General features: G+C 27.9%; 1 protein-coding gene across 5 annotated transcripts in view; it reads right to left on the bottom strand.

The window, feature by feature from the left end:
• Positions 1 to 15,678, bottom strand: part of LOC117172726 (papilin) — a 303,999-nt gene that overhangs the window by 18,002 nt on the left and 270,319 nt on the right. For 4 of the 5 annotated variants that reach the window (XM_033360885.1, XM_033360889.1, XM_033360887.1 and 1 more), the window contains exons 24-31: positions 14,417 to 14,773; positions 14,131 to 14,307; positions 11,061 to 11,240; positions 10,309 to 10,479; positions 9,261 to 9,473; positions 6,840 to 7,010; positions 5,501 to 5,899; positions 5,201 to 5,413 (exon numbers count right to left, since the gene is read on the bottom strand). In XM_033360885.1, the coding sequence (XP_033216776.1) occupies positions 5,201 to 5,413; positions 5,501 to 5,899; positions 6,840 to 7,010; positions 9,261 to 9,473; positions 10,309 to 10,479; positions 11,061 to 11,240; positions 14,131 to 14,307; positions 14,417 to 14,773 (1,881 nt within the window). The remainder of the gene's footprint in view (positions 1 to 5,200; positions 5,414 to 5,500; positions 5,900 to 6,839; positions 7,011 to 9,260; positions 9,474 to 10,308; positions 10,480 to 11,060; positions 11,241 to 14,130; positions 14,308 to 14,416; positions 14,774 to 15,678) is intronic. The other variant, XM_033360888.1, reaches the window with a different exon arrangement.

Genomic DNA, 15,678 nt, shown 5'->3' with positions numbered 1-15,678 from the left:
AGCGGATGCTATTTTCCAGATTAGCACCCGCTCCCGGGATAGTTTCACAAATATTACCAATTATTAAAAAATATTTAAAATATTTGGTATATTTCAGAAAAATTTCACAAGGATTAGAATGATATTCCAAAGATAAAAAAATGTCGCAAAGATTTCGAAAAGTTTTGAAAGATTTAACAAAGAATTCAAAGATTTCCTAAACATTCCGAATATGTCGCAAAAATTTAAAGAATTTAACAAATGTTGTCAAATATTTCAAACATTTAAAAAATTTTCTAAGGATTTCACAAATTGTTTTGGGTTTAAATATTTCGCAGAGATTTTCAATAGTTTAAAAAGACTCTTACAAAGTCTTCAATGTTTTCGCAAGATTTCAAGCATTTCAAAAATATACCAAAAATACTTCAAAAAAATTTACCGGATTTAATGATTTCCTAAAGATTTAAAAGACTTTGCAAAGATTGCAAATAGATTTACAAGATTTCATAAAGATTTCACTTATTTCCCAAAGATTGCACAAAGATTTCAATAATTTTTAAAAATATTACCAAATATTTCAAAAGTTCCCAAAGATTTTAAAAAGATTTCAATGATATCAATAATAATTTTTACAAATATTACCAAATATTTCGAAAAATTCGCAAAGATTTCAGACAGATTTTAGAGATTTCACAAAGCCATAAATGATTTTCCAATCATTTAAAAAATATATCAAAGACTTTCAAAGATTTCAGAATGATCACAAGTATTTTGGAAAGACTATCAAATATTTGAAAAACATTTTTAATATTTTACACAGATTTAAATGATTTGCTGAATATTGCGGGTAGTTAAAAAGACTTCACAAAAACTTCAATGATTTTTCAACGATTTCGACAATATCAAAAATCTACCAAATATTTCAAAAATATTTTAAATATTTTATGAAGATTTCAATGATTGCTCGAAGCTATCACAAAGAAATCATTGATTTTTCTAAGACTTCAACCATATCAAAAATATACCATTTACTTAAAAATTTTTTTAAAGGATTTTAATGATTTACCAGGGATTTCAATGATTTTTAGAAATATTACAAAATATTTCAAATAAATAGCACAGATTTCGGATAGATTAAAAATATTTAACAAAGGCATACATGATTTCCCAATTATTTTAGAAATATTTTAATAATTTCACAAATATTTCTAAGTTTCCAAGGATTTTATAAAGATTTCAATGATTCCCTAAAGATTTTAAATATTTCGCAAAGCTTTAAACATTTTCACACATATTACAAAATATTTTTTTTTAGTTTTAATATTTTACAAAGATTTAAATGATTCTCGAAATATTTCGCAACAATTTTGCAAAGATTCCGTATAGATTAAAAATATTTCACACAGATTTCAATTATCTCAAAAATATTATCAAATATTGATAAAATATTTGTAATATTTCGAAAAGATTTCGACAGAATTTACAAAAATTCAATAATTTCACAAAGATTTCAATCATTTTTACAAATATAACCAAATATTTCTCAAATTCGCAAAGACTTCGGATAGATTTGGGAGATTTCACAAAGGTGTAGATGATTTCCCAATAATTTCATAAATATTTCAAATATTTCGCAAAGATTTAAAGAATTTTACAAATATTATCAAATATTCTAAAAAACATTTTAAATATTTTACAAAGATTTAATTTTTTTGCTAAAGATTTCGAATTGATTAAAAAGAGTTCATAAAGACTTCAATTATTTTCCAAAGATTTGCACAATATCAAAAATCTGCCAAATATTTCAAAAATATTTTGATTATTTTATAAAGATTTGTATGGTTTCCCAATAATTTCAAAAATATTTCAAAGATTTAAGAATGATTTCAAAGAGTTCACAAAAATGATCAAATATTTCAAAAACATTTTGAATGTTTTACAAAGATTTAAATGATTTGCTAAATATTTCGGATAGTTTAAAAATATTTTACAAAGACTTCAATGATTTTCCAAAGTTTTCGACAATATCACAAACCTACCAAATATTTCAAAAATATTTTAAATATTCTATAAAGCGGTCAATGATTTCTCAAAGATTACAAATCGATTTACAATATTTCATAAAGACATGAATGATTTTCCAAAACTGTACACAAATTTCAATAATTTTGGCAAATAATACCAAATATTTCAAAACTATATCAAATGATTTGCAAAGACTTCACATAGATTTAAATGATTTCTCAAAGATTGCACAAAGATTGAAATAATCTTTACAAAGATTGAAATAATCTTTACAAATATTACCAAATATTTCAAATAAATAACAAAGATTTCGGATAAATTAAAAATATTTCACAATGGCATAAATGATATACCAATTATTTCAGTTAAAAACTTCCAACATTTCAGAAATATTTCAAAAGTTTCTAAGGATTTTATTAAGATTTCAATGATTTTCCAAAGATTTCGACAATATAAAAAATCTACCAAATATTTCAAAAATATTTTTAATATTTTATAAAGATTTCAAATAGATTCGCAAGATTTCATAAAGATATGAATGATTTCCCAAAACTGTACTCAGATTTCAATCATTTTGACAAATAATATCAAATATTTCAAAAAAATTTCAAATAATTCACAAATATTTCGCATAGATTTAAATGATTTCTCAAAGATTGCACAAAGATTGAAATAATTTTTATAAATATTACCAAATATTTTAAATAAATAACAAAGATTTCGGATAGATTAAAAATATTTCACAACGACATAAATGATATACCAATTATTTGAGAAAAACTTCAATAATTTCACAAATATTTCTAAAGTTTCTAAGGATTTTATTAAGTTTTCAATGATTTCCCAAAGATTTCGCAAGGATTTAAACAATTTCACAAATATAATTTTTTTTTTACTTTTAATATTTTACAAAGATTTAAATGATTTTCTAAAGATTTCGCAAAGATTTCGGAAAGTTTAAAAAGATTTGACGAAGACTTTAAGGATTTTCCAAATATTTCAACAATAATTTCAAAAATAGACCAAATATTTCAAAAATATTTGATCAAGATTTCAATAATTTCGTAATGATTTCGTATAGATGAAAAATATTTCACACGGATTTCAATTACCTCAAAAATATTATGAAATATTGATCAAATATTTGAAATATTTTGTAAAGATTTCGGATAGAGTTATACGATTTTCACAAAGATTTTAAAGATTTCGCCAAGATTTCAAAAATTTTAAAAACATAACAAATACTTTTAAAATATTTTAAAAAGGATTTCAAAGATTTCGAATATTCCGCAAATAATTTGCATTAATTTATACAGTTTCAATTATTTCACAACGATTTCAATCATTTTTGCAAATATTACCAAATATTTTAAAAATTCGCAAAGATTTCGAATATATTTGGGAGATTTCACAAAGGCATAAATGATTTCTCAATAATTGCAAAAAGATTTCAATAATTTTACAAATGTTTCAAAAATATTTCAAATATTTCCGCAGATTTCAGAAAGTTTTCAAATATTTCGCAAAGATTTAAACAATTTTACAAATATTATCAAATCTTCTAAAAAAAAACATTTTTAATATTTCACAAAAATTTTAATGATTTGCTAAAGATTTAGGACAGTTTGAAAAGATTTCGCAAAGACTTCAAATGATTTTTCAAAGATTTCCACCATAGCAAAAATCTAACAAATATTTCAAAATTATTTTAATTATTTTATAAAGATTTCAATGATTTCTCAAATACCATACTTGAAAAAGTTTTAAAGGATTTTAATGATATCCCAAAGATTTCAAATAGATTTACAAGATTTTATAAGGATATGGATGATTTCCCAAACTGCACACAGATTTCAATCATTTTGACAACTATTACCAAACATTTCAAATAAATGGCAAAGATTTCGCATAGATTAAAAATATTTCACAAAGGCAAAAATGATTTTCCAATTATTTCAGAAAGATTTCAATAATTTCAAAAATATTTCAAAAAGTTTCTAAGGATTTTATTAAGATTTTAATGATTTCCCAAATATTTCGCAAAGCTTTAAACAATTTCACAAATATCATAATTTTTTTTTAAATTTAAATATTTTATAAAGATTTCATTGATTTTCTAAATATTTCGCAAAGATTTCAGAAAGTTTAAAAAGATTTGACAAAGACTTCAAAGATTTTCCAAAGATTTCAACAATAATTTCAAAAATATTTTTAATATTTTATAAAGATTTCAATGATTTCGTAAAGATTTCTTATAGATTAAAAATATTTCACACAGATTTCAATTATCTCAAAAATTTGATCGAATATTTATAAAATATTTGAAATATTTTACAATGATTTCGGATAGATTTATAAGATTTTTATCAAAACTTCAATGATTTCGCCAAGATTTCAACAATTTCAAAAATGTAACAAATATTTCAAAAATATTTTTAAAAGGATCAAAGATTTCGCATAAATTTACAAGATTCTAAACATTTTTACAAATATTACCAAATATTTTAAAAATTCGTAAAGATTTCGGATAGATTTGGGAGATTTCACAAAGGCATAAATGATTTCCCAATAATTTCAAAAAGATTTAAATAATTTTACAAATGTTTCAAAAATATTTCAAAGATTTCAGAAAGATATCAAATATTTCGGAAAGATTTAAACAATTTTAAAAATATTATCAAATAATCTAAAAAACATTTTAAATATTTTATAAAGATTTCATTGATTTCTCAATGATTTCAGAAATAATTAATTAATTTTCCAAATATTTAAAAAATATTATCAACAGTTAATAAAAATCTTTAAAATATTGCGCAAAGAGTTCGGATATATTCAAAAACTGCGCAGACTTTAATGACTTTATCAAAGATTTCAACAATTTCACAAATATTCAAAAATATTTCAAATACTCGACAAAGATTTCAATGATCGCCCAAACTTTTCAAAGCTTTAACAAAGATTTCGGATCGATTGAGAATATTTCACAAAGACATCAATTATTTCACAAATATGTGATACAATATGATATCACAATTATTTCATTCAAATTTAGATGCAGTTAAATCAATACTTTGTCCCTCCATGGGCGATTTCTGAAAGGGGCACTACCCCCAGTGTCAGCTAGGGCTCCGCCGCCTCTGAAGAAGATATATCGACATTGATTATGAAATTCAAATTAATAGTTTTAATTTCTTACCCAGGTGAGAATTATCTGTATCAGTTAAATTGGTCGATGGTTCTTCATGATGAATGCATACAGATTCACATTCAGGAATAGTGCTAAATCGATTAGCGTTTCCATCACATCCACCGTAGATAAATTCTCTGCAAGCTCGGGTTGATTGATCGTAGAAGAATTTAGTGAAGGCTCCTCTACAAGGACCAGGATCGGCCGAGAGGTTGCAAATGTCTGAAATGAATCGGCAACAATTAGTTCAAATTTTGAATATGCAAACGAAATTGCATAATTTGAACAGGATTTTTGTTTAAATCTTACCTTGTTTTCGGAATACACCGCAGAGACGCTCGCATTGTTCTTCAGACTGGAACCTGTTAGCATTTCCTTCGCAACCTCCGTATACGAAGGCCTGGCAAGTTTTAGCCTCGGAATTGTAGAAATAAGCAGTGATTTCTTTTCTGCAAGGACCGACTTCAACTGGAGCTGAGCAGATGGCATTTGGTTCTGGTTCTACAACGGAGTGAGGCGTGGTGTCTCGCTGAGCTTCTACTTGCCTAACGCATTTTTGGGTACACGATCCGATATCCTGGAAGCGATTTTTGTTGCCTTGACAGCCACTATAGTCAAAGGCGAAACAGTTGTCGTATCTTCTATCATAATAGAATTGGACGACGGATCCGTTGCAGGGTCCGATGAGAACTGGCAAGCTGCAAGGATCTACAAAAAACAAGATTATGATTTACAAATTACCCTCACGGCATAAGATATCGGCGGGATATCCCATTTATCTCCTAGGATATCGTGGGCAAATCCCAGGAGATCCTAGAGATATCGCAAATAATATTCAATCGTATCAATAAAATAAGAAATAATTTAACAATATTAAGCATTTTACGGAGATTTGATACAAAATACAATATTATAAAGTGCAATATTAGTAAAGTTCGGTCTAATGTCACTTCCGGGTAAATTCCATCATGGCTGTCAGTGTGCGAAAACTGTCGCGCAGTAATAAGTGACACCTTAACAATAATCAACAATTTCTCGAATATTCGGCCCAAATTATAATCAATTGTCAATTATATTATACAAACGAACACAGTACATATAAGTTTACATGCTCAATTTAGATTGTACAGGTACAATAACAGGAAACTTATACATTTTTAGGGAGTGAATTATTTTTTATTGTAAATAGGCTGTTATTGATTATGAAACTTATTCGCATTAATAATTTCTTGCCAATTATACTTAGATAAGATTTTGAAAGAAACTGAATATTCGAGATTTTTACAAAGTGATTTTTTTTTAAAACGGATGTTTGTAAAGCTTAATGTTTTTAGGCATTCTACATATTTTAATAAATATGCATTTCAGAAATATTGGATTCTATTGCCAAAATTGTGTATATCCCAAACAGAGCATTGAGTGGATATCATGCGGGGCGGAAATCTCGATATACTTGGAATATGCTAAGGATATCATTTTGTTGTGAGGCTACGTCTTTTTTATAAAAGAGTAATTATAATGAGTTTGATAATAGTCAAGAAAAAAAACGTCACATTCCTAATAGTTTTGACTAGAAGAATTTAAATCCAGTAAGTTTTAAATAGGATCGGGACAATTCGTTTCAAATTTCGGGTTACTGTAATCTTACCTTGGACTTCACCACATCGATATTCGCATTCCTCACGAGTAATGAAATTATTTCCGTTGCTGCCACAACCGCCGTAATGGAATTGTTTGCAGAGTCCTATTCGACTATCGTAGAACCATTTAGTTTGATGATCTGAACAAGGTCCTCGTTCATCAGGCAAGAAGCAATATTCTGCAATATAAACATGTGAAATTTAACAACAGCTTACAAATGAATGTTTTTCTTTGGCTGTTTGTGTATATTATGTTAAAAATTACCAAAAATGTTAACATTGTCTTATTGATTACAAATCTTAACATCTTAAAACTTTACTATATATTTTTTTTTGATTACTTGGTCTTAAAATAAATAGTGACCCAGTGATACTTTCCATAGGCTACGTTACCAGGGGGGCTAAAAATTTAAAGTTGGTAACAAAGGAGGAAGCTTATAATTGGACATAAAGTTACGAACCTAGATAGCATTTGGAACTTAAGCTCAACAAGTAAATCCAACTACCTTTTTGGATAAAATTTCTTCTTTTTTTTTATTGAAAAGGTTATTATTACTAATATTTTTGGTCCGAAATTCATGTTGCTTGATTCAAAATTCTACTATTTGGTTGAAAATTTTATTATTTTGTTGAGAATGCAACTATATTTTTAAATAGTCGTCTTTTTTATAAAAAATTCGAATGCTTTGTTAAAAATGTTGTTTTTTTGTTGTTAAAGATTTATCTTTTTGTTTGAAAATTTAACTATTTTAAGGAATATTCATTTCATGTTCGGTTTGAAATACACTTTTTCAACTGACAATTAAATGATTCTATTCTCGGATATCAACTATTACATGTTTTGTTGAGAATTGATCTTTTTTGTTTGTTAAAAAGTCATTTATTTGACTTCAAGTTAAACTGATTTATATGAGAAACTTTTTTGTTTTGAATATGGATTCATAATTATGATTGAAAATGCAAATTATTTGCTATTAAATGAACTATTATGTTATAAATTTTACTGTTTTATAGAAAATTATTAATTTTTAGCTTCAAAATTTCAGTATTCGTTATAAAAATACAATTTTTGGTTCAAAAATCATGTTTTATCGTTAAAAATACAACTCTTTTGTAGATAATTCGTCTTTTTGGCTTTAAAATTAAATAATTTTGTTAATAATCTATGTATTTTGTTAAATTTTAAAATTTCATTTTTTTTTAATTTGAAAATATAACAATTCCATGTTTGGTTAAAACTTTATCCTGTGTATTGTAGAGTTTGAAAATTTTTCTTTTTTGATAGAACATTAATCTTCTGGGTTGAAACTTTTTGGTTAAAAATTCAACTATTTGGTTAAAAATTCAGCAATTTTGTTCAAATTTATACATTTTAGCTGAAAATTTGCACTGTTTTGTTAAGAATTTGTCTTTTTGGGTTGAAAATTGAAGTATCTTCGTAGAAACTTTAGTTCTTGTTTAAGGCTCATGTTTTGCTATTAGAAAGTCAATCTAAAATTATTTCGATGAAAATTCAAATCTTTTTTTTTTTAATTTGACCTTTTGATTTGAAAATTCATGTCTTATTAGAAATTTCATCTTTATTGGCTAAAAATGTAACTGTTTGGTTAAAAATTAATTTTCTTTGCTTGATGATTCAACTATTTTGTTTCAAAATTTTGGGTAGAACCATTTTGTTAATAATAATTTTTTGTTGAAGATTCATATTTTTAGTTGAAAATTAATTTCTTTAGTTAAAGATTGAACTATTTTGGTGAAAACTGTTCTTCTTTTATTGAACGTTCAACAATGTAAGTGATTTTTTTTTCTTTCATTGCTGAAAAACCTTTATTTGTTGAAAAGTCGTCTTTTTGGATTTAAAATTCATTTTTGCAGAGGAAATTTCAACCTTTTTTTCGTTGAGACATCAACTATCACACTTTTTTGTTGATAATTCATATTTTTAGTTTGAAAATTCAAGTATTTCATTAAAAAGTTATTTCTTATGGTTTATGGAAATATCGTTTTATTCCGCTTATAAATAATTCTCTGTTAAAAATATCACAAGAACAAAATGTTCGAATTTGAATATTATTGTCAGTGAAAATGAAAAATTGGTCACGGAAGAATCAGGAAATTTTCACCCTACAAAACATATATTATTTTAAATATGAAGCTTTAGTTTCAAGTCTCATCTTATTATTTCTGAAAATCATAAATTACGTACAGTAAGAGCGTGGGGAGTATAAAAATATTTTGTTAATGTTCGTTACAGAGGGGGGGGGGGGGCATGGAGAGGGTCTATAATCCGTTACTTAAGTGCAGCCTCTAAATAGTTAGGAATTAAATTATTGTGTTTAGTATCTAATATACCATTGTCTGACTTAACAATGACTTAATTTAAACAATTTGAAACTCTCTAAATACATTTGAATGCCCATTTTAATTACCAGTTTTGAATTCCTGTGCAGGAGGTGCTTTTGTGTTGAGGGAAGCTTCGCATCTGTTGATACAATCGTACTCAGACATGAAATTGTTCTCGTTTCCACCGCAGCCTCCATAATAGAACTGTCTGCATCGTTGTTCGTAGGAATCGTAGAACCACCGTTGAGTATAATTGTGACACTCGCCCGCAATTGCAGGAAGTAAGCAGGTATCCGGTTCTAATTTTATTTTAGCAGAGAAAAGAAAAATGTAATAACTCAACAATACATTTTAATTAAATATTCATAATTCTTTATGTAAAATTAAAAAATTTTCCATTCATTCGCCAACCCAGTGCCCAGATCCAAACTTAAAAATCTAAGAATGTGAATTATTATTTTCTACTAGTTCTGAAGTCTCAGGAATTAATCTGGAGGAAAGAAGGATGGGGAAATCTGCCCTGATTTGGAAAAACACCGTTAACTGCGAAAATCGAAAAATGAGTTTTTTATATTGTTGGGATCGTAAAAAAAGACACGCTTGATCATCCAAATAATTTTTAAAATTGTATTGATTTAATAGAGAGCCGTAGCCAGTCGTTATCTGCAGGCGTATGCAAACATTCGAAAAAAAGGAACAGTTTATATTTCCAAACCCGAGAAAAAAGGTTTGAATGTAAAAAACAACGCCATAACTGCATTTATTAAACGTTGCAAAATGCAAAATTATTATTAAAAGTCATTATTTTAAAAATAAATATTAAAGTAACAAGAAGTTATATTTTTGAAAAATGTAACAGGTAAAGAATATTTTTAAATCATTTCAGCTGTTTAAGGTGTAATTAGTTTGAAATTTTCAAAATAAATAAAATTGTTTTTAAAACAATAACGGTGTTCCTGACCTAATTAGGCCTGTTAAGGCGCTTTTGGAACTTTTATCAAAAATATTTTCGGGACGCATCTTAGCCAGTTCTTGGAAAATTGATAAAGGAAAAAATAAAAAGAATATGAAAATATAGGAAGGGCAAGGGATTAAAATACCTGAGAAAAAGAAAAAAAGAAGAAAGAACCTTACCGATCTTGGGTGGGCAAATAGACTCACATGCGTCTCTAGAGTCAAAGTTATTTTTATTACCACCACAGCCAGTGTAATAAAATGGCATGCAGCGATTCTCCGATTGGTCAAAGAACCATCGAGGATGCTTCTCTGTGCAGTTACCCTCCGCTCGTGGCAGCAAGCAAGAATCTGTTACCATTTTAATGTTGTCATGCAGAGTTAGTATCATGTGCCAAAATATCATGTGAGGATGATTTGTTACTACTAAACTAACTGTTATATGAATCTTTTTTTAAAAATCCATTAATAAATACTGTTATTATATAATATTACACTGTAACCTGGATTTGTGCACGATTTCGGACCTGACCCACATTGGCCTTCAACACAAATCCAGGTACTCCGACGTAAAGAGTCAGGGTCGCATTAATATTTCTATTTAATTTGGACGTATGACGCAACCTGGTGCAACAAATCCGATGAGAGTGCGACCCTCGTGCTACATGTCATGCTTGACTTAACAATTCTAGAAACGCACAAATCCAGTTTACGGAAATCCAGGTTCCAGTGTATTATGTATTATAAACCAACACCAATCCAAATTTTAAAACAAACTTTAAGTTAAATGTTATGGAAACCAATCAGTGCCATTTTCAATTTGTTTCTTGCCCAAAAATTTCTTGCAGGTGCACTTCATCAATCAACAAACGTCATATTTCATATCTCAGTTTGTTAAAAAATACAATAATTGTACCGAAAAAAACACTTACCGCGAGTACGACCCGGCTGAAGACACCTTTCCTGGCAAGCAGTTTCGGTTTGGAAGTTATTGAGGTTCGCCTTGCATCCACCATAGCTGAATTGTACGCAACTTTGAGCTTCTTTATTGAAGTGCCACCTAGTGAAGTTACCAGCACAAGGGCCTATTTCCTTATTCTGATCGCAAGGATCTAGAATGCAAATATTGGAGTTGTATCTTATTTTGTATTACACGGAAAGGTCGCGGGATGTGCGTCGCTGATTCGACTAGGGCTTCATAGAATTAAAGGACATGAAAATCCATTAGGTTCGTATTTTTCCGTTCGATCTAATGGACCTTACTTTCCGGATTATCGAGGTTTAAGATCATTTGGAAACTAATGCCCATCAGATGGAAAGAAAAAATATGAACCTGATGGATTTTCATTTACTTTCACCCTGTGAGGCCACAGTCGAATCAGCGACGCACATCTCGCGACCTGTCCTTGTTAGATTCAGTATTTATTTTTTATTCATCAGGGGTCATCTATAAACTACGTTACCGATTTTGGGAAATGTTTGACCCCCCTCCCCGGCCCCCTCATTGACAGCTGTTTATTTCTCAAAGAAAAAATATGAATTCTCAACGAAAGATTTCAAATTTCTTATTTCACGTATAAATCTATGATTTTTCGATTAAAAAAAAACGATGTTTCAACAGAATTGTTAATTTAACGAGTAACAAATATAACACAGTACAATAGTTGAATTTCAGGCCTAGAAAGAACAATTTTCGACAAGAACGTAATTTTTTATCAAGAGAGATTAATTTTCAACCAAATAGTGTAATTTTCAACTGAAAATATCAGTTTTTAGCACAAATAAATAGTTACACTTTAATATTAAAACGTTAATTTTCAAAAAAAAAAGAATTTTCAGTTGGTTGAATTCAATTAAATAAGCACGAAAATCTTACAAAATAGTTGAAACCTTAGCCAAAATGATTATTTTTTAGGAAAAAGATTCATTTCCTGACCAAAAAGATAAATTTATAACAAAATATATGAATTTTTCTTAAACAGTTGAATTTTCCACCCGATACTATAAAGTTTCAACAAAAAAGTAACTTTTTAACCCAATAGCTAATTTTTCAAATAAATGGTTTAATTTTTAACAAATAAATGGAATTTCCTACCAATGTAGTTAAATTTCAAACAAAAATTTTCTATTTTTAAAAAAATGTTTGACCAAAAATGGAATAGTTACATATTGAGTTTAGAAAATTAATTTTCCCCACAACAAAATTTGACCCTTTAATTCAAACGAAAAAGATGAATTTTTAACAAAAAAAAAGTTGAATCGATAAACAAAAAGATGAATTTCCAAGAAGGAAGATTAATTTTTTACCCAAAAAAACGAATTTACAATAAAACATACATTTTCTATACAAAAAAGTTGAATCTGCTATCTGACATTATGGATTTTCAAACATTTTTTTAAATAAATGGTTCACTTTTAAAGAAAGTTGAATTTTCTACCAAAATAGCCTAATTGGCAACAACATAATTGAATTTTCAACTAAAAAAGATGTATTTTCAACCAAAAACATAATAGTTACATTTACAGTTTAAAAATTAATTTGCATCCAGTTAAAGTAAAGCGAAACAACGAGCTTTTAAGATAATAGTTGAATCTTCGGAGAAAAAGATGAATTTTTAAAAAGAAGATTAATTTTTTAGCCAAAAGACGAATTTTAAATAAAGTACATGTATTTTACACAAAACAAGTTCAATTTTATATCCGAAAAATATGAATTTATAACAACAAAGTTATTTTTCTACCTAGTAGTTAATTTTTTAAATAAATAGTTTATTTTTTGACCATAGAGTTGAATTTTCTACAAAAGTAGTTGAATTTCTACGAAAAAGATGAAAAAAAATAGTTGCAGTTTTAATGAAACAGGTATGGTATATATGAAAATATGAATTTTTAAACAAAAAAAAAACGTTTTTTCTACCAAGCAATTAGATATGCAATCAAAAAATAAGATTTTTTAACAAAAAGGTTAATTTTATAACAAATTTTTGAATTTTCAAGCCAAAAAGACGAATTTTCTGCAGAACAATTCAATTTTCAAACCGAAAAGATGATTTCTCAGCTAAGTCTGTAAGACTTGATAGTGCAATAAAAACTATTTTAACATAAAATAAAAAGCAATTTAATTCAACCAAATAAAAAGAATGTAAAACAAAATTGTTGAAACATCAACAAAATATATGAATTTTCAACAAAATATTTGAATCCTCAAGAAAATACATAAATTTTCAACCAAATATTTGAATTTCAAATAGAACAGAACAATTTTAAATTAAAATGACAGATCTTCATACAAAAAATTGATTTTAAACAAAGTAGTTCAACTTTCTACCAGGCAGTTAAATTATAAAAAAAAAAAGATTTCTCAACGCAAAGTGAAACTAATGATACTTTAACCAAAAAAGATTTGAATTTAAGAAAAGAACAGTTGCATGTAATAAAAGACACACAAATATTCAAAAAACTATTAAAATTTTAAACCAAAGAGATGAATTTTCAACAATAAGGTTGGATTTTTATCTGAGAAGTTCAATGTTTCCCTAAAAACTCACGAATTTTCAAGAGAATACATGATTGTAAACTAAAAAAAAACAACCTTAAATTTCAAATATGATAGTTAAATTTTCAGTTGAAGAAAGTTAATTTTCAACCAAAAAATAAACGAATTCTAAAAAAAATAGTTAAATTATCTATTAAAGATATAAATCTTTAACCAAAAAGATAAATTTTCAACAAATTATTTCAACTTTCAACCAAATTGTTGAATTTTTGAGAAAAAAATATACAGCTGTAACAAAATAGTTGCACTTTCAACTAAATCATTAAATTGTCAATGAAATAATGAAAGTTTTAATCAAAAGAAAAATCGAGAAAAAGCGGAAGTTTTTTTTTCAAGCAGAAGAAAAAACAGATATTCCTTAAAAAGGGGAAAAGGGAGAAATCTGGGAAAGGGGGAAATCTTTCGAAAAAGTCACAAACTTTTTAAAAATGTATCATCAAGCTTACCGGCATCATCAGAAATGGTACAAAGCGACTCGCATTCATCTCTCGTCGCGAACTTGTTAGCATTTCCGAGACATCCTCCCCAGATGAACTGTCCACACTGTTTCCTTCCAACATCATAGTACCATTTTGGATGGTATCCCTTACAGGGTCCACCAATTTTGGGTAAGGAACATACATCTGACAAAAATAGAACAGATTTTAATTATATGCAGTTAGAGATTATAAAATTAAACTAAAACAGAAACTGGCAAACTAAAAGGAATAAAATCCAAAGTTCTCAACGTACCTTTTCCTTTAGGCTCTACGCAAACATCCTTACACTCTTCCTGAGATTTGAATCTATTCTCGTTACCCTCACAGCCTCCGTACCAGAATCGGGAGCAGTCTCCGTATTCAGTGTCATAGAACCATTTAACAGAGAAGTCTCTGCAAGGTCCTCTATCCCCTTTTAAACCACACGTAGCACCTGGAGTGGAGGGAACTGTCAGGCAGCCCTCGAAGTTTTCACCCTGAGCTTCTTCGACTCCATCAGGACAGCAACCAAATTTGGAAGCATCACAAGCACAACCAGCAAAGTTTGGTCCCTTGGCTGGCGTTCTTCCATCGGAGCAGCACTTAAATTCTGTATTCTCACATCCACATCCTGGAAGAAGAGAAAGTCATAATTACTAGCAAAAATAGACGGCAAAATCACAACTGATAACAACCACGTTGGAAATCATTTTTATGCCTTTTTACGAAAACTTTTTTCCATTTCTATGAAGACTTTTGCGAGACAATTTTAAGCGAAAAAATATAAAAAGCAATACAGAAATAAAAAAAAATTAAATGGAAAATAAGAAAATGAAAAAGCATTAAAAAAATATATATAAAGGAAGAAAAATACAAGGTAGCCGTTTTAATCACATGCAGCGCCGGATTAACCATAGGGCTAGGTGGGGCTATAGCCCAAGGCCCCTGGGCAGTCAGGGGCCCCTTTACTCCAGAAAAAATATATAAATTCTGAGTACGTTACTACAACTTCTACAAAACTTCTGAAGAAACATTTAAAACTTTTAAAAAAATTATTTAATAGTTAATTTTGTAAACTTAACTAAATAGTTTCATGGCATATGTGGAGAAGAAATCTGATAAAAGGGTAAAGGAAAAAACATTTGGTCAAAATAACCACATTTTCGTATATAATTGTATACGACTCAACGTACAGACAATGCTGGGCCGAGGGCCCCTAACACATGACCGTATAGACACATATTCCGATCGAATTTTTCAAAACTGTTAGCGGGTAAATATTCCTATACTGAAACTTAAATCTACCTGTATTTGATAGAATCTTGAATTATTAATGTTTTAAAAATGTAATCAATAATGTTTTTATTGATCCACTGAATTTATAATCAAACAATCAATACTAAGAGGTACAGTTTGATCAATGCAAAAAAATAGCGTTACCAAATATATATGTTATCCAATAATATATCCAATAATATATATGTTTCCAAATATATATGTTGCGTATAGGTTACTACTTACTATCCCAATAGCTAA

The sequence above is a fragment of the Belonocnema kinseyi genome, chromosome 5, assembly GCF_010883055.1.
Source record: "Belonocnema kinseyi isolate 2016_QV_RU_SX_M_011 chromosome 5, B_treatae_v1, whole genome shotgun sequence".
Classification (NCBI taxonomy): Eukaryota; Metazoa; Arthropoda; class Insecta; order Hymenoptera; family Cynipidae; genus Belonocnema; species Belonocnema kinseyi.
The sequence above is the reverse complement of the archived record's forward strand: the minus strand, read 5'-3'. Positions and strand labels throughout refer to the sequence as shown.